This window comes from Macaca mulatta, chromosome 1, assembly GCF_049350105.2.
Source record: "Macaca mulatta isolate MMU2019108-1 chromosome 1, T2T-MMU8v2.0, whole genome shotgun sequence".
Lineage (NCBI taxonomy): Eukaryota > Metazoa > Chordata > Mammalia > Primates > Cercopithecidae > Macaca > Macaca mulatta.
In genome coordinates this window covers 193,239,525-193,265,739 of record NC_133406.1, presented here as the reverse complement: position 1 = coordinate 193,265,739, position 26,215 = coordinate 193,239,525, and the positions used below count along the sequence as shown (strand labels likewise).

Genomic DNA, 26,215 nt, shown 5'->3' with positions numbered 1-26,215 from the left:
GCCACTATGCCCGGCTAATTTTTGTATTTTTAGTAGAGGCGGAGTTTCACCATGTTGGCCAGATTGGTCTCAAACTCCTGACCTCAAATGATCCACCCACCTCAGCCTCCCAGAGCGCTGGGATTACAAGGCGTGAGCCATTGTGCCGGCCTGTTGTGTGGTCCTTATGATAATCTAACTAATGTCTGATGATATGAGGTGGAACAGTTTCATTCCAAAATTATCACCCTACCACCACCTTGATCCATGGAAAAATTGTCTTCCATGAAACCAGTCCCTGGTGCCAAAAAGGTGGAGGACCCCTGGTCTATAATAAAATCTACAGACTGAAAAACAAATAACGAAACCAGATGGAGCTAAGAGCTTTGGGAGCACAGAGGTGGGAGTCATGTGAGCGCAGGAGTGTTGTCAGGGAAAGCACTTCACAAACTTGATGTGTGAAATTAACCAGGAAGGATTAGGAGAAGTGAGCCTGGCTAGAGTGAGCCACTTGCAGAGGTGAAGAGGGAAGAAAGAGCAAATCAGGTGTAAGTAGAGTACAGGAGTTGGAGATAAGGCTGGACAAGCAAGTAGGGGCCACGCTGCCAGGTATCCTGTGCAGACAAGGAACCTATCCACAGAAAGTGATGCAGCCCTGGGCAGGCCTCAGGCTGCTGAGCAGGTTATCACTGGAGCCTCATGCAAATCACGCTTCCACCTTTTCCACTAACTCTGTAATTGCAAGCACCAGAAGGCCTCCTGTTGATCTGGGGTCGCAGCAGTGCCCTCTGAGTGTATGAGCAGGAGAGGTTTCTCAGCTCCTCCTTCCCTTGGGTGGTGGTGGTGGATGGGGGAGGGTGGTATTTGCCAGAGTTGAGTCTGTTCCCAGACCTCAGCCCTGCCCACTTGCTGATGTAAGAAATGCAGCCAACCCCTGAAATGTGGAACCCTTCCAAGTAGCTTGATCTGGGCTGAGGATGGGGGAAAGAAGGGTCTGGCCTCCCAGCACAGCATTGCCCTGCCTGCCTCATCCTGGAGCAATGACCACTCTCCACGTTTCCTCCTGCATTTCCTTGCTCCAATTCAGGTCTCACCCACCAAAGTGAGTTCTCCCCCATATTACCTGCTCCCCATCCAGGTGAGATGAAGAGGACCCTGGCCTGGGAAAGGGTTTGATTTCCTCCTCTGCTACCAGTTTGCTGTGTGATTTTGGGGAAGTCATCCCTCTCTCTGGGTCTCAATTTCCCCATTGGCGAAATTAACTTTGAAAAATCTACAGTCCAATTTTGGAATGAATAACTTCAGTCTTTATTCACTGGGGGGTGGGGTGGGGTGGGGCAGGGAATGGCATGCCCAGCATGCAACACAAGGCGTGGGTGGTGTGGATTCACGGTCTTTTTGGAGAAGAGCAGGCAGGAAGCAGGTCAGCTGTGCAGTGTGGCCTGAGAATGAGCTCAGAGCGGAAGAGGGGAAGAGGAACTGGGCTGTCCAGAAGGCTTCTTTCTGGAAGAGGCAGGACTGGAGCAGGGATTTGAAGCGTGGGTCAGGTTGGAAAAAAAAGCAAACATAAGGAAAGAGTGGAGTCCGGAGGTTGTAAGTCTCTGGATAACTTTTCCAAGCGGGTGGAATGGGAGTAGGGTGAGGAAAGGGTGCTTTGTCTCAAAACTTGTCCTCTAGTTCCTGACTCTCTGTGTGGATGAGAGACTCCTCCAGAGGTCGCTGTTCCCCAGGAATCCATCACTAGCGTCCGCACCGCGAGGCCAGAGCTCCCACTGTTCCCCTGGCTCTGCTTCTATGAGGCTTACGCGGCTCTGCATCTGCCCAGAGGGCACAGAGACCTGACAATATTTCCGCCCCCACGAGGGTACTTACGGCCTCGCCAGTCACCCTGTCTGGGACTCAGAAGGGTCATACGCGAAGGCGAGCGCATGTGCACGTCTGTGGTACACGTAGGTAGCTATGGCTCTGCACCCTCCCTCCTGCGCTGCCCCAATTCAGGGCCCGGAAGGGCATCCGGTTCCCGAGGTGCCACTGTGCCAGCAGGCAGCGTGTAATTGGTAGGAGGGAGGCTGCCGCTGGAGTATTCTTGGCTGTCCCTCAGTGCGATCCCTGCATGAACTCCTCCTTTTCCATGCTACAGTCACAGACACTCAGCCCAGGCGCACGGTCGCACATCCTTATTCCCCATTAAGGTCTCGCTGCTGACCCCAGCAGGTTTGTCCTCCCTGACCAGGTCGCAAGGCTTCAGACTCTGGGGGGAAGTCGTGGGCCTGGATGATGAGGCTTCCAGGCAGTCCTGGGTCCACTCTATGGACACCAAGCGTGAGGTCTGGAGGGAAGGACACAGGACACAGGATGCAAGACGGGCGCCCGTCACTCAGGGTCGCAATCCGCCATACAGAGCCACTGTTGTCCAGAGGACAGACACATGAGGACAGAGAAAGAGAGGCTTGGCCCATGGGGCCGAGGAACCCCACAAGAGCACACTTAGACATGAGGTTCTCCCTTCCACATACCTGGAAGCGTCCCCCACTGCCCCCGGCCGCCTCTGCTCTCAAGAGCGTGGAGCCTTCCCTACCACTCTGTGAACTCTGTGGATCTTCGGGACCGGCGGGTTTTAAGTGACGCTATTTTTGCTCTCTCCTGAGGTCGCAACCCTCTTCCCACAAACAACAGCCGACAGGCTCCGCAGCTCGCCTTGGTCTCCACGCGCAGTACTCGCAGTACTCGAGTGCAGAGTGCTTAAGCGAGCCCCCTACCACATTGTCCAGGGTTGGGGGCGGGGGGAGATGGGGCTGGGAGGGGACAGTGGCCAGGAGTAGTGGAAAGAGAAGATGGAAATTCATACTTTCGAACTTTGCCCAGCAGACGTGTGGGGGTTACGGCGGAGGCACCTGCCTCTGATCCAGCACCTGAAGTGGGCAGGTGGGCTTCAGAGTTGAAGGTGCACACACTGGAGCCCCAGTCATTTCTGTGCATGGGTAACATGTCTGAGGTCTGCCCCGGCAAGTCGCAGGATCTGGAGTCTCCCGCCTCCCACCTGGGCTAAGGGAGCTGATCGCTCCTGAGCAGCCAAAGATCCGGGTGGAGAAAGGGGCCGGGAGATATACCGGCTGAGGCTAGACAGCTGTCTTGCTTTGGAGCTGCAGCTAGGTCCGGAGTGGGAAGGAGGAGGCTCACGCGGGCTTTGCCGCTTTCCCCGAGGGTGGCCAGTTTTGTGAATAAAATTAGATAAGTCTGCGAGCGTAGTTCCCCAAGCTCAGCTCAGGCTTCCGTTTGCAGCGGCGCTGGCCGAGCTCGAACCACTGAAAAGGGCCGCGTGCAATCGTTCCGCTGTGCCTCGGGACAAACTCCGCTTTAAGCCAGTGCCGCTCTCCAGCAGTTTCCTGATTGTCTTAATTAGATCCGTATAATCGCTGGAAGGCTTTTCTTTCCCAGAGCCGAGAACAGCTCATTTATGGGGACCAAAAGGAAGAGAGGGAGAGACGACCCGGACGCCACTGACAGCAACGTATTCTTCGCAAAAACCACTCAATACTAGTGGAAAAACCCAACAGCCATCCCCCGCAGCCCGCCAACGCTTCCTCCCAATTGTTCTGGGCTGCACGAGGGAGATGGCCGGGCCGTGGAACAGATGCAGAAGGAGGCCGGGCACGACCAGAGACGCTGTAACCCAGACCCGCAGTCTGGGGCTTTCCGCTCTTTGGCGGCTGCAGCAGGCATGGGTGCTGGAGCCCAAGGCTTCCGGAAAAGGGTCGAGGTTTTCGCGGAGGGAGCGACGGACTCACGCGGGTTCCCAGGCACTGCTGCAAGACGCCAAACAGACTGAGCCCGCAGGCGGAAGAAGCAGGGGTCACGGGAGAAGCAAAGAAAACGAAATAAATTCCGAATCCCGCGGTCGCCTTTCTCCCAGACCACAGTGCGCTTACTCCTGACACTGTTGAAAACAAACTGGCCCAGAACCTTGGAAGGGACGAGAGACTACTAGAAATCCCTCTATACAGAGCAGAGCTCGGTTAGGGAAATAGCTATTTGGACAAACAGAGGGGTTCTGGGCTGGGAACCCGGACATGTAGGTCCACCTCAGCTTAGGGCCCCTCAAAAGCCTGACAAGTAACATGATCTCCTGGACCTCAGTTTCAGCTCCTGTAAAAAGTATGTATGTGAAGGGTCTGGATTCTCCCTCCCCAACCCTGCAGAGCAGAGGCTGGGGATTCTCTACTCCCCTTCCCCAGTGCAGGTCTCAGTAGCAGTGAATATGCAGCAAGGCCAGGCAGAAGCAAGGGCTGGCTGCTGCAGTTGCTTGGTAGAACTTCTTGTCTGAAGCAGGAAATTGGGCAGCAAATGCCCTGGCTAGTCTTACCCTGACTGGAGCCTGGGTAGACAGGGCAGTGTTGGCAAGGAAGGAAGCTGCTGGTTCCCATTTGCCGTTTTAGAAATGAGGACATTCAGGTCGGGCGGGGTGCACTTTGTGAGGCCAAGGCGGGTGGATCACCTGAGGTAGGGAGTTTGAGACTAGCCTGACCAACATGGAGAAACTTCGTCTCTACTAAAAACACAAAATTAGCCGGGCGTGGTGGTGCATGCCTGTAATCCCAGCTATTCCGGAGGCTGAGGCAGGAGAATCGCCTGAACCTGGGAGGCAGAGGTTGCGGTGAGCTGCTGAGATCACGCCATTGCACTCCAGCCTGGGCAACAAGAGCGAAACTCTTTCTCAGCAAAAAAAAAAAAAGAAAAAAGAAAGAAAGAAAAAAGACATTCAGAAGGTGAAATGGAGTAGGATGATGCCAACACTGTTTTTCTCTTCACTTATTTAGATACTAGCAGAGCTGAGCTGGCTTGGAGTTGGTGTGTGGTCCATGGTGTGGGGTATCTGTGAGTGGGGTTCTGGGAGTGTGAGACAGATATCCATGTAGTCAAGAGCGAGCTTGAGGTATGTGTAGGGTTGCCAGATAAAATAAATCTGCTAAATCTAGCAACCCTAGGTATGTGAGTTTACTTGGACTCATGCAAGAAGCTTCTCTCCAAGACCTTTTTCCCCCAGATAGTATATCACCCAGGAAATTCCAATTCCAGGGCTACAAGTCCCTGTCCAATTTGCTGTCCATGGTTTGAGGACGGGATTTCTCTTTTTTCCAAGGACAGTTTATGCTGGAACAGCACATTAAGTGGATCGCCTTGGTCAGAAGTCCCAGAGGGGGTCCAGGTGACTTGCTCTCAAAGGACATAAGTAGTCACACCTACCTTCCATTTTTTTCTGCCCTTAGCTGGGGGCGGGGATGAAGAACTCTATTTTGAAGATTCTGTGAAAAGGGTTGCAATACAATCTGTTCTATCTCTTTGCAGGAGCCTGGGTGAGTTTTTTCTCCCTATCCTGGATCTGTGTAGCTCCATCTGTGGAATGGGAGAGTTGGATTAACACCAGGCTATCCCGTAGATTGGAGGCTGCTGTTAGATGAAACTGCGAAGTGTTCTCAGTACCCTTTCCTAAATGGCCTAGAATATGGCTACACTTCTACATCAGTTCTGAGGTAGGTGTTACTAGCCTCCTTTTTACAAAGGCAGAAACAAAGCGCAAAGAAACTTGCCCAAGGTGACAGAGCGGGTAAGTAGTGAAGCCAGGATTGGAACCCCAGGAGCCTGACTTAGGTCGCTGCTCTTAACTACCATGCAGACCCAGAAACTGAGGCTCCGAAGCGGGGAAGTCATCTAATGAGGGTCACACAGCCTTGCGACAGCGGAGGCAGCTGGGATTCCGACCTCGCACGCCCGAGCTTTGGCCACCGTGCGGCGCTGTCGGGGCAGCAGCCCAGGCATCCCCTCAGTTCTTGCTCACGTCCAGCGCCCATCTCCCCCTTCCGTGCCCCAGAGGTTGAAATGGGTCCACTCTGTGTTGAAGCTGCTTGTTTCTGGGTCCTGGAGGGAGGCCAGGGGAGAAAGAGGTCTAATAGGATGGGCAGGAACCTGGCTGGTGAGAAACAAGGCACAGGGCCAACCTTACTTGCACAAGACTTTTGAGATGAAGGCAACACTTGGTCGAGGTTAGGGTTCACTGACCGGGTGTTGGGCGGGGGGCGGAGGGGGTCCTGCCGCCTGTCGGTGGGGCCCAGAACCCTGGGAGCCAGGAAGGTAGGGGGTGTCCAGTCCTCAGGGCAACTGGGGCCAGGGAGAGGAGAGGGAGAAATTAAGCGGATTCCCAGACCCGTGAACAGACACACCCAGGCAAATGCCGTTTCCACAGAGACTCATGGAGAGTGAGACAGTCACAGAGACCGAGACAAACGGATGCCGAGACCGAGAGGGTCGGAGGACAGGCAAACTCGGAGCGGCAGACCGGCCCGCGCCCCAGGAACGCGGCCACAGCTGCAGCCGCTCTGCCCGGCCTCCCCACGCGGAGAGGGGTGGCGGGCTCGGCCGCGGAGGGAGGAGAGGGCGCCCCGCCGCAATCTCACCTCTCCCAGGCCCAAGGCTGCGGGCGCCAAGTTTGCTCCTGGTGATCACTCGAATGCGTCTCCTCTCGGGCCGGAAGTCGTGCGAGCTCGGGTGGGAGCCGCGGGCCGCGCTGGGGCAGCGTGGGTCCCGGCGTCTCAGGCTCGCGCTCCCACTGCGCTACGGCCCCAGTGGCCCGGGCGCCGCCTTGGGAAGAGGACGGGTGGGGGCTGCTGCCACTTCCCTGGCTGCGGCTGGCGCCCGAGTGAGCCTTAACATCCAGGGGCTGAGCGTTCTGAAGGCGGCGGCTCCACAGAGCGCAGGGTGCAGGAGCAGCGGCGAAGACAAGGGCCCACCTCCGGCCACTCCAGCCCAGCTCCCGCCGCGGCGGCTGTTTGTTCCCGCCGGGCCCCTCAGCGGAGGCGCTACGCCCGCCCCTGCCGCCTCGCCCCACCCCGCCCAGGGAGCTCCGCCCTGGCCCGCGGCTCTTCCGCCTTAGGCAGCCGCTAGGCGGGAGGGACAGTCCCCCACCCCCAACCACTGCAACCCCGAGGGGACTAGGAGCTGAGGCCCGCCCAGGTAAGGAAAGGCCTCAGCTCCTTCCGCCCCTGCGGCGGGTCCCAGCTCGGGCTCCTGGGGTAGTGGCGGGGGCCGCCAACTGGGCGCGCCCTGGAAGGTGAGCGCGGCCGAGCTGGGCCGCCAGGGGGCGCTGCGGAGCCGGGGGACACCCCTCCCTGCCTGCCTTAGTCCCCCGCCCCCTCCCCGCCCGCGCGCAAAACGCACTCGCCCCAGAGGCAGCGCGGCCGAGCCGGAGCCGCTGCCGGAGCGGAGCCGGAGAGTGGCGGCGGCGGCGGCAGCGGCACCATGACCCTGGGCAGCTGCTGCTGCGAGATCATGTCCTCCGAGAGCTCCCCGGCCGCGCTGTCCGAGGCCGACGCAGACATAGACGTGGTGGGCGGCGGCAGCGGAGGGGGGGAGCTCCCAGCCCGCTCCGGGCCCCGCGCCCCCCGGGACGCGCTCCCCCATGGCCACGAGCCTCCCCCGGAGGAAGCCGAGGCAGACGTAGCCGAGGACGAGGAAGAGTCGGGTGGCTGCTCGGACGGCGAGCCCCGAGCTCTGGCGCCCCGGGGGGCGGCGGCCGCAGCGGGGAGCCCAGGGCCAGGCGCGGCGGCGGCCCGCGGCGCAGCGGGGCCCGGGCCGGGACCGCCGTCGGGGGGCGCGGCGACGCGGAGCCCTTTGGTGAAGCCGCCCTACTCGTACATCGCGCTCATCACCATGGCCATCCTGCAGAGCCCCAAGAAGCGGCTGACGCTGAGCGAGATCTGCGAGTTCATCAGCGGCCGCTTCCCCTACTACCGGGAGAAGTTCCCCGCCTGGCAGAACAGCATCCGCCACAACCTCTCGCTCAACGACTGCTTCGTCAAGATCCCTCGCGAGCCGGGCAACCCGGGAAAGGGCAACTACTGGACGCTGGACCCGGAGTCGGCCGACATGTTCGACAACGGCAGCTTCCTGCGGCGCCGCAAGCGCTTCAAGCGGCAGCCCCTGCCGCCGCCGCACCCACACCCGCACCCTCACCCGGAGCTGCTGCTGCGTGGCGGGGCCGCGGCGGCGGGGGACCCCGGCTCTTTCCTGCCCGGCTTCGCTGCCTACGGCGCCTACGGCTACGGCTACGGGCTGGCTCTCCCGGCCTACGGCGCACCCCCGCCGGGGCCGGCCACGCACCCGCACCCGCATCCGCATCCGCACGCTTTTGCCTTCGCCGCGGCAGCCGCCGCCGCTCCTTGCCAGCTGTCGGTTCCCCCAGGCCGCGCCGCCGCGCCTCCACCCGGACCTCCGACGGCCTCGGTGTTCGCGGGCGCGGCATCTGCCCCAGCTCCTGCGCCAGCCTCAGGCTCGGGCCCGGGCCCCGCAGGCCTGCCCGCCTTCCTGGGCGCCGAGCTGGGCTGCGCCAAAGCCTTCTACCCGGCGTCCCTGAGCCCTCCCGCAGCCGGCACCGCGGCGGGTCTGTCCACCGCACTTCTGCGCCAGGGTCTCAAGACGGACGCGGGCGGTGGTGCAGGCGGCGGGGGCGCCGGAACAGGGCAAAGGCCTTCCTTCTCTATAGACCACATCATGGGCCACGGTGGCGGCGGGGCAGCACCCCCGGGCGCCGGCGAGGGCTCGCCGGGACCGCCATTCGCCGCAGCCGCGGGTCCTGGGGGCCAAGCCCAGGTCTTGGCCATGCTGACTGCTCCGGCCCTGGCTCCGGTAGCGGGCCACATTCGCCTCTCGCATCCCGGGGACGCGCTGCTGTCCTCAGGGTCCCCGTTTGCCAGCAAAGTCGCCGGCCTTAGTGGCTGCCACTTCTGACCGCAGCAGGCCCAGGGCCGGTTAGGTCCGCACTCCTCAGCCTCTCCCGGGAGCTTCTGCGGTCCCAGCGGAACTCAGGGAGTCTATTTATGAAGTCTCCAGACCTTGGGCCGGCACGCGTGACTCGGCACTTCAGTCTCCACGCACAGAATCTCGCAGATAGTTGGGACCAAGCGGGCTCTATCGTTCAGGGCGACAGGCCCGGGGCTACGCGAAGTCGTCGCAGGCCAAGATCCTTTACAGTTTGAGAAATAAAAGCAGGGGGGTGGGGGCTTCGTTTTTCCCCTGCCTCTGCGCCTCTCGGCGAACACATTCCCGGAGAGATGCCTGACCAGGCTCCACGGATCCCGCCAGAAACACCAACAGAGGGTCTCCCTTTCTGCCTTTCCCCTCTCACTTCTTCCCCAACGTTGAGACCCGGCTTGTCCAATATTATAATTTAAAGACATCTATTATCTGCTTTGTGCTTAAAAGAAAAATTCAACTTTTTTTTTTTTTTTTTTTTTTTTTTTTGCTGTTCTCCAAGGAAGTTCGTTTCCTCTGAAGCCTAAACCAGTGTCTACGCAGGCGGAGCGGAACGGAGAGGTGAAGCAGGGGGTCTTCATATTCCCAGCAAAAACCCTGGATCCCACTCCACTGAGGAAAATCCTTTCTCTTTTGTGTTTGGGTGCTTTTAAAGGAATTTTTTTCCTTTCCCTTGACTGGCTGGGTCCAGCCATCCCCGACCAGCAACCCTGTCAGTGTTCCACTCTGTCCCAGGCCCTGTGATATTTATTGTGGCTAAAGGCAATGAGATTGGGTGGAAGAGAAGGGTCTGGGCCAGGGACTGGAGAGGTGGGGTTGGAGTGGGCAAGGGCACACCCTGTGGCAGGGGGTCCTGTAATTTTATGTAAATATCTGTACAGCGGGCTGCTCGGCGTTCTCTGTCCACTGGGTGTGCATTGATTTAAACTTCTCCACTGTGGGGAAACTCTGTGAAATCGTCTGATGGTCTGTGTGGAAGAAAAGAAAAATCTGTCTACCCTCTATTCCCCATTGGTGTCAATTGAATAAATGTATGTGAACTTCAGCAGTCACCAGCTCTGTCTGCTTGCCTGCACTCTCCCTGGCCCCTAATGGGGCTCTCCCAGAAAAGCTTAGCTCCCCAGCAGAGGGGGAGTGAGGAAAGGCCCCTGGGCAGCCCACGCAGGCAGAGAAGGGTTTGAGCTTAGAGGATGCAAGGGGCACTTTAGTCTTGGCCTTCAGCTGCTAATGAGGCCGAATCTCTGGGAAGCCTGTGGCCTCTCCCGCACTTTCATTTTCGTTCTAGTCTTAAGAAGGTTTTTGGCTGGAGTTTTGCCTGAGGTTGTGTTTCCAGTGCACCTGAGGATTCTCATGTCCTTCTAGTTTGGATGTTGGCACAGCTTGGGCAGATCTGGGTGCTAAGGGTTCATGAACACTCTACCCACTAAGTACAATTTAAGGTGAATATGTCTGGTGATGTGTACTCCGTATGCCTCTATTTCTGAGTGAAGGGCTTTTATGGAACTTTTGATTCGTTTTTGTGTTTGTCTGGGTCGGCACAGCTGCTTGCTTTTTTGTCGTGTGTGTGTGTGTGTGTGTGTGTGTGTGTGTGAACTGTATTTCAGAATATCTGCATTTTTATTTCTATGTATGTCGGTGAACATGTCTTTGTGATGTTTGTGATTCTCAGTCCTGTCTTTCTGTCTCTGAGAGGAGAGGTTTCTCCCTCACCGCTTTAGGGCCTTATCTGGAATCCCCTCTCCCCCCGCCACCCCCCAACACAGTAACAGAGTAAAAGGCTTGGACTGAGGACTGTGAAACCTTTCTTTCCTACAGCCTCCAGAGAGGGTTAGAGGGGCACCATGAGCTGCTCATTTACTGTGAGATGAATGAGTCAGTGGGGTTACACTCAAGGTAAAACTTATCCCTTGAGCCAGACTCATAGCTGGAAGCTACTGCCTGAGTGCAAATCCATTGGTCTTGTTGGAGTCTTCCATAAACCCATTGAGCTTCCCATTTCTCTGCTTGTGCCCAGGACTCCCAGTGGCCAGACTTGTGTTGAGTGAGAGATGATCTTTTGGTGAAGCAGAGATGACTGCTTAGCTCTTTTCTCTGTATATTCCAGTGAGATTAATAGGAGAGGAGAAACAGAGGTGCAAGAAGAGGCAATGTAGCCTTCACAGAAAACAGACACATGTTGAGGGCAAGGGTTGGGAGATGAAGTGACAGAGAAGGAAGAAGACAGGGTCAGAGACCCAGATGCAGGGAACTTGAGAGGGGTGAGCCACACAGGCCTCTTCAGCTAGGATCCCTGCAGCTGGCAATAGTAGAAAAGAAGGAGGAGGTGGAGGACTGAGACCACTGTAGAAAGGGTGTCAAAATCAGGATTAGGGTGGGAAGAACACACCAGAGCTGGGGAAGGGTTGTTTGGGATTCCCAAGTCTCTCATCGCCTTCACCAGTGGAGAAGAGATGAGGCTCAAGGTGCATATAGTAGACGCAGTCCCTCTGCCAGAGGCAAGGCAACCCTCTCCTTGTTGAGAGACTGTGGAAGTGGAGGGAGGTCAAATGGAGTGGGCCACCTTCCCACCATTTATCAAATGGTCCAGGTGAAGTAAGGTTAGATTGGATAGTATAACGGGAGAAACAGCTGCTGATACTGGGATGATGGTCTCTGGCTGGTTGCTTCATTTACTTAAATTTCTCCGAGTTTAATTTCGTTTATTTTCACTTGAGGAAGGGTGACTGTGACTGAGGGAACATGCACTCACACAAGTGAGCGTGTGTGTGTGTGTGTGTGTGTGTGTGTGTGTGTGCGCGCGCGCTCTCAGTAAAGCACTTTGTAGCTATGTGACCTCACCATGAATATGTCACTCCCAGATATTAGATTGGAGCTTTATGTAAAATATTTATTAATTGGTTTTTCCTCTTTAGAGGAGAAAATTAAGTCAGCCAGAATTATGTCTGATGGTGGATAGTTAGATGAGATAATTCCACAACTGCTATTTATAGGAGAAGCAGCAGACCCTTTTGTGTGTGTGTGTGTGTGTGTGTGTGTGTGTGTGTGTGTGTGTGTGTGAATTTATCTGAGCATGTTGCTTGGTGTCTGTGTATTGGAGGAGCCGTATCAGGAAAAGGTAGGAAAAAGAGGACTGGGGAACAAGAGTGAGATGCACCCTTATAGGGGCTTCTAGAGATCTTGGAGCCCCAGACCCATGACTCAAACGCCACTTTCTCAGTGGGCCAAGAAGGGTAGACCTGAGCCAGAGAAGATTGTGGTCTGAGGACCGGGAGTCAGAAGCCACTGATGCCCAATTGGCCTTGAAAAATACCCAGAAAGGGAATTGCTGCGGGAGCTCCCAAGACTCCAGATGCTTATGGCAGAGAAGAAGGGAGGGTATTTAGAGTTTGGGGCTCCTTTAGGTTGTCTTTCTGGGGAACCTGTTAGGAGCTGGGAAGAGCCCATTTGGGATCTGGACTTCAAGGCAAAGGATGAGGGAGTTCAGGATTTGTATGGTAGAATCCTCCTGTATGTTTTTAAATTCCTCCTGACTGGAAGGGCCTAATGGGTGACTCCCTCCCAACCTATGGGTGCATAGGGTGGGTGTTCAGTTTAAGGAGGCTCACTTAGGCATCCTGGGAGGAGAAACAGGCTATCCCATCTGGAGGGGCTCCTGTAGGTTGCCTCTGTGCTTGGGTGGAGGCAACTGAGGTTCTGCTGCCCTGCAGGCCCCAACAATCAGTGACAATAATAAGAAAATATTCAGGGCATACCTTCATCTCTCGAAGGTGAGAAAAAAAAAGAAGGTAGAAAATCGGCCTGGGGTTCAGAGTGCTGCTGAGAGCTGGCAGTTTAAAGGGAAAGAAAATTGGCGAATTTCACTGGTCAATTTCACTTCATTTCGTTCAATTTCGTTCAATTTCATTCCTTTTCATCCAGCGCCGGGAGGCCCGAGGCCACAAGGAAGGGGAGGGGGTCTTTCCGGGCGAATTTCCCTCATCTTATAGATTTACTTTCCAGGGCTGTGAGGAACAGCCTTGATTCTGAAACTTCGACATACGTTTTTCAGCCGCCGCTAAGAGCAGACATTTTATTTTATTGAAGGGTATTTGGTTTGGGTGATCGAAGCACATCGGTAAGCCTCTCCGCACTTCTCTTTTGCAGCCCAATTAAAGCGGTTAATTCTTTTCACCGCTTATTCCTCCCCATCTTTCTTTCTTTCTCCTGGGGCTCCTCGGACCACCCAGGAGCCGGAGTTGAGGTGGGGGCGGACACTTCCCCTCCATATCCAATTTGTTCTCGCCACAGCGGGCGCGTCTTCGTGGTTACAAAGCGCTTTTTCCCTGATGACTTTTTTCCCTTTTTCAAAAACACTTCTTTCTCCCCCCTTCAACTAGCAACCCTCCCCAGGCCCACCCCTCCTCCCTCTCCGCTCCGGTTTATTTAAACTTCGCCTCCTCCAGCGCCGCCGCAGCGCGCACTTAATGAAGTTGAAGGCTCGGTGAGCCCGGGTGAAGAGGGTTTGGAATCTGTTGAAAGGGGCGTTTTGTGACACTGATTGGGGCGGGGGCGGGGGCAGTCGCGGACCAGACAATGACCGACCAGGCGGGTTTTCCTGCGCACAGGGTCAGGCGAATAAAGGCGCCGACGCTGTTTAAACGAGGGACCCCGCAAGAGAAAGGGAGAAAAGATTTTGAGTGTGGAGCGTGCCTCGTAAGGTTTCGTGCTTAGGGGAAGTTGGGAGGAGGCACCTCGCCTAGAGTCTTTACGGACCGAATTCGGAGTTTATTTAGAATCCTATGCATCAAGCCAAAGAAAAGCGGGGCGAGTTTGGGTTTGCGCCTAACTTAATTCCGATACATGCCTCAAAAGGTGGTCTAGGCTGGGGCCTGGGGAGGCGTTCAGGAGGGCCAACCGGGACGATGACATCCAGCCCACATTTGTCTCTGTGGCTGGCGCTCTGAGGTTTGGCGCTCTGGAGAAACGTTGAAAGAAAACTAAAGATGGGCAGTGGTCGGGCAGGATAACTCATCCTCCTAAAGCGTTTGTGAGCAAAACAAATGTTGATTGGATTTTTTGGAGCGGAATTACTCTGCTCTTTAAGGTCGGCGCAGACACGTACCAACAGAGAACCTGCAGACAGGACAGAGGTTTCCAGCTCTGGTTTCGGGAACGTATTTTTCCGCGGGCTAGTGGGCGCGGCGCGGCGCTGGGCGGAGCGGGCACCGCCTCCTTCCGTAGCGGAGCAAGAGCTGCGGCTGGAGGCTGCGGCCGCTCCGGAGGCCTGGAGGCTTCGAACTGCGGGGGAAGGAAGGCGGTTTCCTCCGCAGCGCCCCGGAGCTGGACTCCCCACCGTCACCTTGTGGGTTGTTTCTGGCGCTCCCTCCGCTCTCAGCCTCGAGTCCTGGGTCCCTGCGGAGCGCTGTCTTTTCGCTCCACGCGGACTCCGAGCGGAAGTCGCTCGCTGTCCGAGACTTTGCATTTCTCCCGCAGCGGAGGTCTCTGCCCGGTGCCTTCCTCCTGGCACGCCAGCCTCCTCGCCGAAATTTAGTCGTCAAGAGGGTAACAGAGTCCCAGGCTTTACTGCCACTCCACTCCCTGCTCGGTTATTTAAGAGATATGCGGCTTCCGGGGGGTTTTCTTCAGACCCCGCAAGTGCGCTAGGCTGGGAAGGATGCGCTCAGATGCAGCTACAGAGGTTCCGCGCGTTTCACCACGGGAAGCCCGGGCCTTAGAGATCTGTTCTCGGTTCTCCAGGTGTTGGAAAGTTGCCTCAGGCTGCTCCCACCTCTGGGGCATTTCTGTCTACGCAGGCAGAAGGATCTTTGGAATTGCGGTTACATGGATCTTAGTTCTGGAAAGGGGGAATCACTGGGGGAACAAAAAATTCAAATCCGTCCCTTGTATTCCTAAAAATCACTGAGACCTGAAAAGTGCATTTCGAGTTATCTGTGTAGACACTGCCGGGGTGTGTGTGGTGGCGGAGGGTGGGAGAAGCGCCGAGGGTACAGGAGTGGACTTTATTGTTCACATTAACTCACCGGTGCTTAGAGAGGATCCGCGATTCGCGCCCTCCTCCCCCAGCAGGTGTCTATGCAGTTCGGACTCCTGGGCTTGGATGCCCCATCCCATTCAGATGCAAATGTGCTGGGTTCGGGTTGAGTGTGGGAAGTCCACCCCCCTACCCCCACCCCTGCCCACGCCTTCCTTCCCTGACGCCTCTTCTGGGCCTTTTGGGTTCCGGTCTCAACTTTGAGTTGCTTGTAAATCTTTTTGAGATAGGTCTTACCTCCTCAACAGTCACCATAGAAAAAGAGGGCAACTAGTGAGGCTACTGCGTGAATTAGCCTCGGACCCAGAGGGCAGGAGCTTGGGGGTTTTGAGGACAGCACGGCTCCACTTTCCGCTTTGGAGTGGAACCTCACACAGCAGATAGTTTGTGCAGCTGGGAAGATGGGCCCTGAACCCGAACGGTATGAGGATATGTATCCTAAGGCCGGTTTTGGCCCCAGTTCACTAGGTCCCGGCCGCCCCAGCCAGCTATGGTTTGTAGAGTCCGAAGGCAGGCAGGAGGATCTCAGATTGAGGATTGAGCAAGGACTGAGGATCGTTCCTTGTGTCTGTTTGCAAGCCCATGGGTCTTGCAATGCGAGGGCAGACAAACTACGAAGTGGGCTCCGGTTCTGATGAGCCATAGGGCCTCTCCGGCCCCTGATCTGAGCACCCCTCACCTTGGTCCATCTGCTGACCATCTAAAATGTGTAAGGCCAGCGTCAGGGCTCAGTGTGTGACCAAGAACAGTTTTCCTGCTTGAGGGGTTACCTGGTAATGCTGAAACACAGGCGAGTTAATTTTCCCCCAACTCTGGGGATCTTTTTCCTGTCTGGCTCCTTCTTTCCTTCCTTAAATATTTACTGAGCACCTACTGTGTGCTGGGCATTGTCCTGGAGGTGCAAGCAGTGAATTTCTGCCTGGCATCATTACAAGCAATCTAACTTGGTAGTTGAGAAACCAAAGAAAGATATAACAATGAATTATCACCATATTTGAAGTTAAAAAAAAAAAAAAAGAAGAACTTTGGTGTTTTAAGGGTTAAGTTTGTAGCTTTTCACTTTGTCATAACTGCTCCAGGTATCACAGCCCATCGATGTGTGCCTTCTGGGTGTTTGGGATCTGTGATTGTGTTTATGCTTGTGTGTGAGAGGGTATGGATATGCATCAGTGTGTACAGGAGAATGTGCTTAGGGGTAGATATTGATGAATGACTATGTGTGTGCTAAGGTATACTTGTGATGTATCAGTGTGAGTCTGTGAGTGCAGTGAGTCTCCCTGACTGTCTTGGGCAGAGGCTGGAGAAATGTGAGTGAAGAGGATTGGAGTGGAAGGGTTAGGAATGGGTCCCTGCCTGAGTTCCCAGCCTCTTCCTCTGTTCCTTAGCAAAGATTAGGACCTGTCCTTCTTCCAGCTTCCTTCCCTACTGCAGACAAGGATGGGAACGTGGAGCACAAAGTGAAGGTGCTAATGGAGTGTAGTGAGGGCAGCAGTGGAGCAGTCAGTCCTCCTCCCATGGTTCTTACCTCTTACTTTTCCCGCTATGTCCAGCCCCTGCAGCCTGCCTGGGGGTCAGGATCCAGGTTGTTCCGGAGTAGCTGAGAGGCTTCTTTGTGTGGCCCTGGACCTGTTCTCTGGTCTGGTGCTGCTAGCCCCCTCTCCTCTAGACCACACAGAGTGTGCTGGCTACTGGTCCTAGGTGACTGTGGAGCCTTCCCTTCCATTGCCAGAAAACTAGCCTACATCAAGGAGGCAGGTGCAGGCTGTAGAGCCTTAAATGCCAGAGCTTGCAGGGTCTCCAAGGCTAACATTGTATGGGAAACTGGACTAGAGGGGGTGAGCAGTGGCATTTACCCAGAGTTGCTCAGCAGGATCCTGGATATAAAGTTGGACCCTGCAGCATCTATGCACTAACATATAAAATTAACATAGACAATTAACATAGACAAATAACATAGACAATAGACACTGGTCCAGATCTTTTCCTTTTATTTTTAGTTGATGCATGTAATTGTATGTAAATTACATACAATTTAATTGTATGTAAATCCCATATTTGTAGGATACAGAATGATATTTGATACATGCATACAATATGTAATGATCAAATAAAGGTAATTAGCATAACTCTCACCTCAAACATCATTTCTTTTTGTCGTGAACATTAGAAATCCTCTTCCAGGTTTTTGAAGATATATAATAAATTATTGTTAACTATATCTACCCTACAGTGCTATAGAACACTAGAACTTGTTTCTCCTATCTTGCCGCAGTTTTGTTTTCAATCAGGTATAGCTATTTTGAGAAAACTCAAAACCTAGCATCTCCTCTTGTCTCTAGGGAAATCTCAAATGTCACCTGGGCTGTCAATGCTGCTGAATGCCCCTTCCTTCCTAAAGGCAGGATGGGAGTAAAGTCAAGATCAAGGTGCAGGATAGCAGACAATTATCCAGATAAATCAGGCATGGAATAGATCACCTTTAGGTGAGAGGGGTGCTGGTGGCTTTAGGGAGAAGTGTAGGCTAGCAAGAGCGTCTGGCGCTCCACTTTCCCCAGGGTTCCTGGGCTGGGAGAGGTGGCCGAATTCTCCTCCTAGTCCCAGGCAGAGCAGAAAGTCCAGTGCCAGTGACCCCCTTGGAGGAGAGGAAGGGGTAGGGGAATGGTCAGAGTTTGCCAGTAAATGTCTCTATTTTTCAGGTCTTCCAATATGGTGGCTTCTCTGCCTCTTTTGCTTCCACGAGTCTGTTGGAGAATCTGTCAGTTGGCCCACTGGAGTGCTCCAAGCCTTGCTTCCCTCACCCCACCTGACTCTAGGCCTTTTATAAAGTGAAGAATAAACAAAGAAAATCTGGGCCACTCGGGTCCCAGGCAGCTTTGGTTGGAGCCATTCCTTCCTGGGTCAGATATGCTGACCAAGCTTCAGGGCTTTGGGGTGTGTGTATGTGTACGTCCAAGTGTAGCATTAGGAATTCTGAATTACACTTACCTCTGGAAGCTACCAGAGCTTTTTGGTGTCTCTTTTCAGTCCTCCTGGATCTTTACCTTACCACCTACCCTGAAGATACTTATCTAATATTGGGAGTAGAGAAGGGGAGGAGGTGAGAAGATTCCTGATTCCGGCCTGGATGCTGACTCTCTGTGGCCTTGGGCAACTACTCCCCCTACCCACGCTGGGCCTCCATTTCTCTGTGTCAGAAATGGAGCTGGGGAAAGTTAGCCTGGACTTACCTCCTGGGTCTGGGGTCAGTGGCTGCTTCCCAGCTCCTCTCTTTAGTCTGCTGAACAGCTCATGCCCCTCCCTCAGCTCTCCCTCTGCAGCAAGGGTGCTGGATGGGACAGTGCTGAACTTTGGAGACATCTCAGGAGCAGCCTCAGGACTTCTACCATAGCTGCCTGTGGGAGCTTGGTTCACTTTCTTTCTGGATCTAAGAGGCTTCCACGTGGGACCCAGGGCTTTTTCCTTCCCTGGCAGGGCCATGGAGAGGTGGCCAAATCTCTGTGTATGCCTTGGTCGCCGGTTTTGCATAAATATACCTCCTTTGGGGAGAAGGGGGAATGTGGATGAGGGTGAAGGTGAGTCGCTGCCTGAAGCTGGCAGAGCTCAGCCCATCCCATTGTGTCTCCCGTGGCGCTGAGATAGGGTGGCACAAAATGGAAAAGGGAGCGTCTAATCCAGCTCTCTTTTACTCCTGTCTCTGTTCACCCTGAGCCACCCAGCCTTCTTTCCCGGAAGCCTTGCCCGGATGAGTGCTGGGGAGTGGGGAGAGGCGGGGCACCCCACAGGAGCTGGAGGGCTGGAACCTGCCTTTGTGGGGGAGGGGGTCAGAATGTTCTCAAAGCCTGAGTGGGGAGGGGGCTGTGGCTTGGCTCCCTCCCTAAAAGTCCCCGCCCAGGCCAAACCTCAGAACTTGCTTTTGTGGGGTTGTAGCTGGAAGTACTCGAAGCCTGGGGGCCCTGGGGGCCGGGTCCAGAGCTTTCAGAGGCAAGTCCGCCGAGTGAGTGTCTGAGGATGGAGACGCGAGGGGGAATGGGGAGGGGCGGGCTCTGTTGCCGCTTACCCTGGAGCTGGGGCTCCGGTTTTCCGGTTGAAGTTCTCCTCTCTGCCTACATCTTGGATTCTGGGTCTCAGATGCAATCGCACACCCAAATTGCATCCTGTGACCTGAAAGAGTCTCAAACATGCGTGCAAAGAATATTCAGAAGCAGAAGCAATTTCTGAAGAGCGAGGCCCGGGACTGAGTCGGCGAGGCTCCCAGTTCGAGAGAGCGGAGCCAGGGTGGAGGGCTCCGGAGGGAGATTCCTGAAAGCCTCCCTGGCACCGGATCCTGAGCGCAGGCCGGGCCCAGCCACTTGGGGGCGCCGCTGGCCCCAAAGTACCGGGAGCTTGCCCTCTGCTGACCAGGATTCACCCTGGCTGGCAGAGACTACCCTACGCTCTGCTCACCGGGCCACCCCGCCCCGCTCCGCGCTGACCCTCCGTTAGAGGCTGACTCTGCAAACTAGGACGATCTTGCTCCTAAGCGGGACGACCCAGCGCTAAAAAGGGATGACCCGATACCATCGGGGGTGACCCTGCTTTGAGTGGGTCTGACCCTGTGCTAACAGAGATGACCTTAAACTGACAGAGGCAGATCCTATGCTAACCGGGATGTGCTTGCGCTACCAAGATTGGCTTTGTGCGCTCCCTCTTAAGGCTTACCCTGCACAGATTAGGTGCTAAGGCTTGTAGTCCTTGTTACGGTCCCTGTAGCTCTTGCACCGCAGCAGGGATGCCCTATTCCACCTCCAAACTGGTAGCTGCTTTATTTCTCTCCCCCTAGCCCGTTGGGGGCAGTTCTGGGACACCTGGTTGGAGAGAAGGCTGCAATGGCTGGGCACACCCTGCACCTCTGGGAGGAGGAGTTCACAATCTCAAAGAGGAGGTGGCTGAGTTGTGGCGAGGGAACTGATTTTATGGAGGCTGCAGCATCTTGGGGGCCAGGACTGTGAGTGCTTTTCTGTGTCTGTGCTCCTGACCCCAGAGCCCCGCCTTGCCACACCCACACCCTCTCCACATACATAGGTGGCTTTCTTTTTGCACCACTCCGTCCTCCGGGGCCTACTCTCCCTCTCTGTAAAATGAAATGAGCTTATCACCAGACTGCCCTCATCTGCTGGAATGTCCTTGTCAGTCTCAATTCACTTCACCATTCTTTTATTACTCACGTTGTGCCTGGTCCTCTCCTCTACGCTGGGGAGAGAGTGGTGAACAAAACCGATGTGGTTCGTATCCTCAAGATGGTGACAATCTAGTGGAGGAGAGAAAAATGCATGTGGAATTAAAGCTGTAATATGGGTGCAGAGGGAAGAATGCTGATGGCCTTGAGAGAGAATAGCTGAAGGATGTTACGGGGTGGGGATTCCTCCCCAGCTCTGGAGCCTGTTGTGGGGAGAACTTGTCACCCCATACTCGATCCTGTTTGACTCTGATTTCAGTGAACAGACCTCTGACCACTGGGCTTGCTGGTCAGGGCAGCTATAGGGAGCCAGGAGCCCCTCCCAGTGTGTCATTATCCATCCCAGATTCCCATTTGAGCAGCCCTCCTCCAATATCACCAGGAGGGATTCACCCTTCATTCCAGCACCCAGAGCAGCTTCCTCTCCCCAGGTCCTTGGATTTGGAAGAAGCAGTCTACCCCTCAAGACCAGGGTGTGGAAGTCAGGCTGGCTTTGGGATATGAGACTGCTTCGGTTCTGAGATCTCTCTCTCTCTCCCTCTCTTTCTTTTTCACTGAACGCCATAGTCACACTGAGATCTCTATCCAGTATGCTTGTCTGGCACAATAAATAGTTGTTGATGAAAAGAATAATTCTAGGAGCATACTTTTCAATGAGCCCAACAGCCAGAGTGATTCTGTGGTTCATGGGCTGATTATCTGATTGTTCCTTCTTCCACTTTCTACCTGGTTCACTCCCTACTCAGGGTTGCCTCCCACCAAGCCTTCACTAGCATCTGCCCCTCCCGCAGACTTTTTTTTTTCCTTCTTTTTTGGAGACCGGATCTTGCTGTGTCATCCAGGCTAGGGTGCAGTGGCATGATTATGGCTCGATTCTCAGGCTCAAGCAATCCTCCCATCTCAACCTCCTGAGTAGCCAGGACTACAGGCTAGCCACCATGCATGGTTAATTTTTTATTCGTATAGGTGGGGGTCTCCTTATGTTGCCCAAGCTGGTTTCGAACACCTGGGCTCAAGTAGTCCTCCCACATCAGCCTCCCAATCCTAAGACTCTTCATACTTTTTTTTTTTTTTTTTTTTTTTAGACAGAGTCTGGCTCCACCACCCAGGCTGGAGTGCAGTGGCCGGATCTCAGCTCACTGCAAGCTCCGCCTCCCGGGTTCACGCCATTCTCCTGGCTCAGCCTCCCAAGTAGCTGGGACTACAGGCGCCCGCCACCTCGCCCGGCTAGTTTTTTGTATTTTTTAGTAGAGACGGGGTTTCACTGTGTTAGCCAGGATGGTCTCGATCTCCTGACTTCGTGATCCGCCCGTCTCGGCCTCCCAAAGTGCTGGGATTACAGGCTTGAGCCACCGCGCCTGGCCTGACTCTTCATACTTTTAAAGAACTTACTGTGATGTATTATTTTCTGCTTGCTGTTCCCCCTCCCTCATCTTTTCCAGTACACAGCACAAGGCCTGGAACATGAAAGAATGAATCAACTGCATGTGTAGAAGGGCTCCAAAAATGTGTTGCATTGCCCAAAGACAAGTGGAGTTAATGTGATTCAGAAATATGTCCCTTCATAGAGCAATAATGATCTCTGGTGCCTGGTGTGGTGGGGAAGGGGGAGTGGGGGAACAGTGTCCAGGACAGCAGCGGCTGGGGGTCCCTGAGCCCCAGTGTTGCAAGATAACCCAAAGGGAGAACTGTACTCAAGTTCGGGGCACCTCTGTTCTCAAGACAAAAGGAGCTTGGACTGGGGGAGTCATACCTTGAGGGAGGGGGCTAGGAAGCTGTCTCACCACCATCCCTACACTTCCATGGTGCAGCAGCTGTCCAGGCAGCAGGCCCCAGCTCTCTAGAGCTGCACGGAGAAGATGAGTGCTCCCAGCCCAAGGACAGAGGCTCCAAGTGCTTGTTGGAGATGGGGGCAGAGGCGGGAGAAGAAGGGAGGGGTTGAGCAGAGGGAGTGGCTTTCAAGGGTGTGGGACAAAGAGGCTCACTCTGCCGGGGACCCCTGAGGAGGTATCATTCTCCAGGGTTGGAGAGGACCCATCTTTCTTTTAACCCCTTCATGACTTCTAGCCTTGTCTGGCTACCCAAACTACAAAGACTTAGAGGATGATATACATTGGTTGAAAATCCAGCCCGGGTGGAGGTAGTTCTAGAGAAGGGAGATTGAGGGACAGCACTAGTACTAATGTGGGAAAGCACTAGTACTTCCTCAGCCCCGCATGTATGATCCATTCTCCTTAAACACACACGATCTGTGGGGACCCGGGCCAGGCTGTTGGGGGATAGAGCTGAATGAAACCATTTTCTGACTACCCTCTTGCCTCCCATGCGACATTTACTGATCCTACTATGGCTGGGTATCCCTGGAAGAGGCCCATTGTGGGTGTGGGGTGTAGGTTTGGGGACAGGAAGGGAATTTATTTCTTCCCCAGGAAAGCTCATAGTCTGAAGTTAATAGGTCTTGGTGCTTCAAGTCAGGGGCGATACATTTTGTGAGCGGAGAGCAGGCATAGGAGACTTCCTGGAGGAAGTGGCATTTGAATTGGGCCTTGAAATTGGGGAGAATTTGGACTATAAAAGGTTGGGTGTGAGGGGAAGACATCTAGGGCATTTCATCCTTTATGAGTGAGGGCATTTGGGAGAGCTGAGTGAGTTCAAAGTTAATTTAAGCTGGGAGGTCTTCCCTACTCTTCCTGTAGTCACATAATAGAATCCCTCTACATTATAAATGGTCCTCAAGTTCTCAGCTGTTGAATAAATAAAGGTTATTTTTCACATCTCATAGTCCAAATATTGGATCACTGGTGGTGGTGGTGAGATAGGGGGAAGCTTCGTTCTACATAGTCATTCAGAGACCAAGTGGACTTCCATCTAGGGGTTCCATCATTCTCGAGGGGAAGCGCTCTTACTTTTTTTTTTTTTTTTGTACAATGGACCCCCTTAGGTAGATTAATGATCAGCTTATGTATACCTAAAAATAAAGATTTTTCAATGCATGAAATCAGATTTACAGGACTATGAAATAAGTCAATTATATTGAGATTAAATTATCAAAATCATTTAAAAATTTTGTGATGGCCAGGTGTGGCTCATGCCTGTAATCCCAGTACTTTGGGAGGCCGAGGTGGGCAGATCGCCGGAGGTCAGGAGTTCGAGGCCAGCCTGACCAATATGACAAACCCCATCTCTACTAAAAATATAAAAATTAGCCAACTATGGTGGCATGCACCTGTGATTCCAGCTATTTGGGAGGCTGAAACAGGAGAATGGCTTGAACCCAGGAGGTGGAGGTTTCAGTGAGCTGAGACTGCACCATTGCACTCCAGCCTGGACAACAAGAGTGAAACTCTGTCTCAAAAAAGAAAAAAAAAATTGTAACATAAAAATATTTGTGATAAAACAATTGAATAAATAATTTGTGATATAATAATAATATAGCAAGTTAAATAAAATATAGCAATGGGATTAACAGTGCAATTTCAAAGTGTGTTCAGCATAAATGACCTTTTGATATTTCTGCAACAACTTAACATGCTATATAAAAAATACCTGCAGTTTCTTTTTTCTTTTTTTTTTTGAGACTGTGTCTCAGCTTGCTCTGTTGCCCAGGCTGGTATGCAGTGGCATGATCATGGCTCACTGCAGCCTTGACCCCCTGGACTCTAGTGATCCTCCTCCATCAGCCTCCAGAGAAGCTGGGACTATAGGAATGTTCCACCATGCCTGGCTGAGTTTTAAATTTTTTTGTAGAGATGAGGTCTTGCTATGTTACCCAGGCTGATCTCAAACTCCTGAGCTCAAGTGATCCTCCTGCCTTGGCCTCCCAAACTGTTGGGATTACAGGCATGAGCCACTGTGCCTGGCCAATACCTGTGATTTCTATGGCTGGCAAAATTACAGGGGTGGGGAATATTACTGTGGGTTGTTGCCTCCCTTTATAATTGAATAAAATGCAGAATTTGAGTTTAGACATTTGGATATATAGATAAAGCTTTTTCCAATCCAAATTTATGGAGTTTCCATCCATTAAATTCTTCCTCTTCTTCTCCTATTATTTTAAAATTATTATTATTATTATTATTTTTGTGCTGTGGTCTCATTTTGTTGCCCAGGCTGGGGTGCAGTGGAGTGATCATGGTTCTCTGCAGCCTCTAACTCCTAGCCTCAGTGATCCTCCTGCCCCAGCCTCATGAATTGCTGGGATTAGAGGTGTGAGTAACCATGCCTGGCCCACTCAACAAATTCTTCTTTTTTTATTCAATTTTTAAACTGTTAAAGGAAGTTAATTTTAATTTTAATTTTATTTTGTTTTACTTGTGAGACAGGGTCTGACTCTGTTGCCCAGGCTGGAGTGCAGTGGCGCGATCTCAGCTCACCGCAACCTCCATCTCCCAGGCTCAAATGATCCTCCCACCTCCAGACTATAGGTGTGTGCCACCATGACCAGCTAATTTTTGTATTTTTTGTAGAGACAGGGTTTCACCCTGTTGCCCAGGCTGGTCTCAAACTCTTGGGCTCAATATATCCATTAGCCTTGGCCTCCCAAAGTGCTGGGATTACAGCTGTGTACCACTGTACCCAGCCTCTTTTTCTTTTGACAGGGTTTGGCTGTCGCCCAGGCTGTAGTGCAGTCATGTGATCTCAGTTCACTGGAACCTCTGCCTCCCAGGCTCAAGCCATCCTTCCACCTCCACCTTTCAAGTAGCTGGGACTACAGACATGTGCCACCATGCCCAGCTGATTTTGTATTTTTTAGTGGAGGTGCGGTTTTGCCATGTTGCCCAGGCTGGTCTCGAACTCCTAACCTCAAGTGATCTGCCTGCCTTGGCCTCCTAAAGTGATAGGATTATAGGCATGAGCCACTGTGCCTAGCCCAACTCAACAAATTCTATCCATTGAGCCCTTGGAGGCTGTGGACCCAGTTCTAGGCCCTTAACATCCTCCATTGGGTCTTCTAAACTCAACCAAAGAGGGAGAAAGAGAGTATAGAGGATTTTAGGGGGAGATCTTTTTAGTTTATTTTAAATAATTTTTTATTTTTAAAATTTTTTGTAGAGATGGGGGAGGGGGTCTCATTACGCTTCCCAGGCTGGTCTTGAACTCCTGGACTCAAGTGGTCATCCTGTCTCACTTTCCGAAAGTGCTGGGATTACAGGCATGATCCACCATGCTCAGCTGAGAGGGAGATCACCTTTTTAGAGGGCCAGGTCTGCAGGTGGCAAGTGTCACTTCTGACCACATTCCTTGGCCAGAACCAGTCGTTTGGCTCCACCTAACTGTAAGGGAGAGTGGAAAATGAAGTCTTGCTGTATGTGCAGGAGGAAAGGGAAATGGGGTTTGATGACTGCGCAGCATTGACTGCCATGTAGTCTCCTTGAGTCTTCTGTTCCATTCAGTGTTTCTTTTTTTTTTTTTTTTCTGAGACGGAGTCTTGCTCTGTCGCCCAGGTGGGAGTGCAGTGGCATGATCTCAGCTCACTGCAACCTTCATCTTCCAGGTTCAAGCGATTCTCATGCCTCAGTCTCCTGAGTAGCTGAGGTCACAGGTGCGTGTCACCACACCTGGCTAATTTTTGTATTTTTAGTAGAGACGGGGTTTTGCCATGTTGGCCGGGCTGGTCTCGAACTCCTGACTTCAGGTAATCCACCTGCCTTGGCCTCTCAAAGTGCTGAGATTACAGGTGTGAGCCACTGCGCTCGGTCCCATTCAGTGTTTTAAAGATCCGGATAGGCCGGGCATGGTGGCTCATGCCTGTAATCCCAGCACTTTGGGAGGCCAAGGTGGGTGGATCACAAGGTCAGGAGTTTGAGGCCAGCCTGGCCAACATAGTGAAACCCCATCTCTACTAAAAATACAAAAATTAGCCGGGTATGGTGGCACGCTCCTGTAGTCCCAGCTACTCGGTAGGCCGAGGCGGGAGAATCGCTTGAACCCGGGAGGCGGAGGTTGCAGTGAGCCGAGACCATGCCACTGCACTCCAGCCTGGGTGACAGAGTGAGATTCCACCTCAAAAAAAAAAAAAAAAAAGATCCAGGTGGGAGACTGTGACTAGCTTTGTTGGCAAACACAGAGGGCATCACGATGTCTTGAAAAGGAGAGAGGAGGACAGAGATATTTCAAGTCTAGTAAGTCTAGTTCAAGTGGCACACAGATGTCTGGGCTCTGATCTGTGCTGAGTGGCTCCTAGA

At 53.4% G+C, this 26,215-nt stretch overlaps 2 protein-coding genes across 2 annotated transcripts; one reads left to right on the top strand and one right to left on the bottom strand.

The window, feature by feature from the left end:
- Window positions 1-1,263: 1,263 nt before the first annotated feature.
- LOC114677425 (uncharacterized) lies at window positions 1,264-7,274 on the bottom strand. The gene is made up of 3 exons (XM_077983199.1): window positions 7,192-7,274; window positions 6,432-6,914; window positions 1,264-3,804 (listed from the first exon to the last, which is right to left on the bottom strand). The coding sequence occupies exons 1-3, from the start codon at window positions 7,272-7,274 to the stop codon at window positions 3,435-3,437; spliced, it is 936 nt and encodes a 311-aa protein (XP_077839325.1). The 3' UTR covers window positions 1,264-3,434.
- On the top strand, window positions 7,163-9,829 carry FOXD2 (forkhead box D2). Its single transcript, XM_015138976.3, has one exon. It carries the CDS (start codon window positions 7,273-7,275, stop codon window positions 8,758-8,760), a length of 1,488 nt encoding a protein of 495 aa, XP_014994462.1. The 5' UTR covers window positions 7,163-7,272; the 3' UTR covers window positions 8,761-9,829.
- The last annotated feature ends 16,386 nt before the right edge of the window (window positions 9,830-26,215 follow it).